The 2,039-nt window shown below is 38.5% G+C and overlaps 1 protein-coding gene across 4 annotated transcripts in view; it reads right to left on the bottom strand.

Moving 5' to 3' along the window:
* Positions 1–1,795, bottom strand: part of dzip1 (DAZ interacting zinc finger protein 1) — an 18,282-nt gene extending 16,487 nt beyond the window's left edge. Inside the window, exons 1-3 of one of the 4 annotated variants that reach the window (XM_016449078.1) lie at positions 1,440–1,795; positions 301–458; positions 2–63 (exon numbers count right to left, since the gene is read on the bottom strand). In XM_016449078.1, the coding sequence (XP_016304564.1) occupies positions 2–63; positions 301–458; positions 1,440–1,518 (299 nt within the window). In that variant the 5' untranslated portion in view covers positions 1,519–1,795. The remainder of the gene's footprint in view (position 1; positions 64–300; positions 459–1,439) is intronic. The other 3 variants (XM_016449074.1, XM_016449075.1, XM_016449077.1) reach the window with 3 other exon arrangements.
* Positions 1,796–2,039: the final 244 nt, after the last annotated feature.

The raw sequence follows: 2,039 nt of genomic DNA, 5'->3' as shown, positions 1-2,039 counted from the left end.
TGCTGAGGAATGGGTTCCCGGGGGATCTGACGGGTACGGGTAGTAAACGTTGTCATAAAATGGCTGCAGGGGGAAATAAAGAGCTAGGTGAATTCTTCAAAAAAGAGACATGTATTCCAGCAAGGTGACATTTAATTAATAAAGGCCACACATAAAAACATTCCTGATTGATTCCACCACTGCAAGCTAATCGTTACCAGCTAACAGCAACAACACAGGTCCACATGGCTACGAGCGTTCATTAAACAGGTTAAATGCGCGAATAAAACGAGTAAATCGTCGATGTATGATAAATTCCACCTTATTTTGCTGATTCGTGCTGTCGCTTGTCTCCTTACCATCTTGCGGTTTTTGTGAAGTCTTGATGAATGATCGGAGCGGCGCGCAGCACAGCAGTATCAGGGCGTCCTGTGCGTTTCTATGGAAACAAGAGCGCGTGTCCCAGTTTGCACAGCACACTGCACGAGAACAGGAAGGAAGAGCATGTGCACGTTAAAGGTCTTACGTTTCACCTGTTATTTGTCACTCAAGAAGACAGATCGTTTTTATCACGTGGCATTTCATAAAATTGACTGTCCTTTATTTGATCTTGAACAATGTTCTATAAAAATAGAAGGATATAACGTTACTCCTAATCATCAGATTACAGTTTATTTAAAAAATGCATTATCCCATAAATATAACAAAATAGCCACTTCACATATAAGGTGCATATTTCTTGTTCATGACTACGTTTGAAAACTATTTAAAACGACTGGAACGCGAATATATGTTTGCTTTAATCCAGCTATATAAATACTTTAAAGAAAACGAAACTTATTTCTGCATTGTGAACTAATTTCATAACAATTTTTATTTACATCGGCATTGAATTAAATGTAGTGAAACGCCATATATATATTGGCATATACTACGCCATTTAAAAAAAAAAATCACTTTCCAACAATTAAATGATTTTTTAAGGTGATTAAAATTTGGTAGGTTTAATGTCACAATGCAACAAAAAAAATGTAATATCTTTTAGATAAATATTAATATCTTCATGATCTTAAATATGTTTCATTGCCTTCATGGAAGATATAAAACGCATTTGTTTATTTTTCATTTTTTTCGTTTGATCTCAAAGTGAAATGTGACCTGAAAGACTTATTTTCATGAGTTTTGACCATTTTCTTTTACACAGACTGAACTCGAACGTCTCTCTTGAGCATTTCAACGGTCTTCTTCTCAGATTACTGGCCCTTCAAAACATCTCAAGTTGGGACAAGCTCAGTTCCGAACAAAAGGGGGACTCGTGCATGAGAACGGTACAGAAAGAATGGTTCGACCAGAAGGAAAAGTCTCAATATCAATTCAATAAAACGGAGAGAGTGATAAATATAACAAAAAGTTCGTTTTCAGCCATTTTCACAGCAAACCAAAAAGTTTTAGCGACTCACCCATCGGCCGCGGAGTAACGGGAAGGACAGATGCAATGGCTCTTACCTCTCGGCTAAGAAGTTTTCGCAAACAATCCATGCAGAAGAAGGTCAAAACCTGGCCATCCGAAAACCCGCTTTACCCCTGCGCTGCGAGTCAAACAGACGCTACACGGCTGCGGGAAACTTTAACACAGGCAGACGCAAGCCCAACACAATGATTCCCCCAAAAGTGTGAGATCCAGAGCGCCGTGACGTCACAGCGCATTCCTGGCGCGAGCCTCATCTCATCTCTGGGGCCCGAGGAGGGGGAAGGGCGTGCGTCCCACAGGAACATCCACAGGCCCCACAATAAACCTGCTGCGGCCCTAAATCATAACTTTTATTGACTACCAGATAATTAGAAATATTCTCATGCAATTCAACTTTATTAATACCTGATTATTTCCACAATAATAAGAAAACAAATGATGCCTAAAAGGAACTTAAAGGCACAATATGTAAGATTTTTTTTTTAAATTAAAATATCCAAAAACCACTAGAACAGTGTTATATATTTTGCTGACTTGTGTACTTACATTATCCCAAATGTTTCGAAGAATGTTTAAATCCAGAGAAATA

Source organism: Sinocyclocheilus anshuiensis, unplaced genomic scaffold (genome assembly GCF_001515605.1).
Source record: "Sinocyclocheilus anshuiensis isolate Anshui unplaced genomic scaffold, SAMN03320099.WGS_v1.1 scaffold55, whole genome shotgun sequence".
In the NCBI taxonomy this organism is placed as follows: domain Eukaryota; kingdom Metazoa; phylum Chordata; class Actinopteri; order Cypriniformes; family Cyprinidae; genus Sinocyclocheilus; species Sinocyclocheilus anshuiensis.
This window is presented reverse-complemented; position numbering and strand designations above follow the sequence as displayed.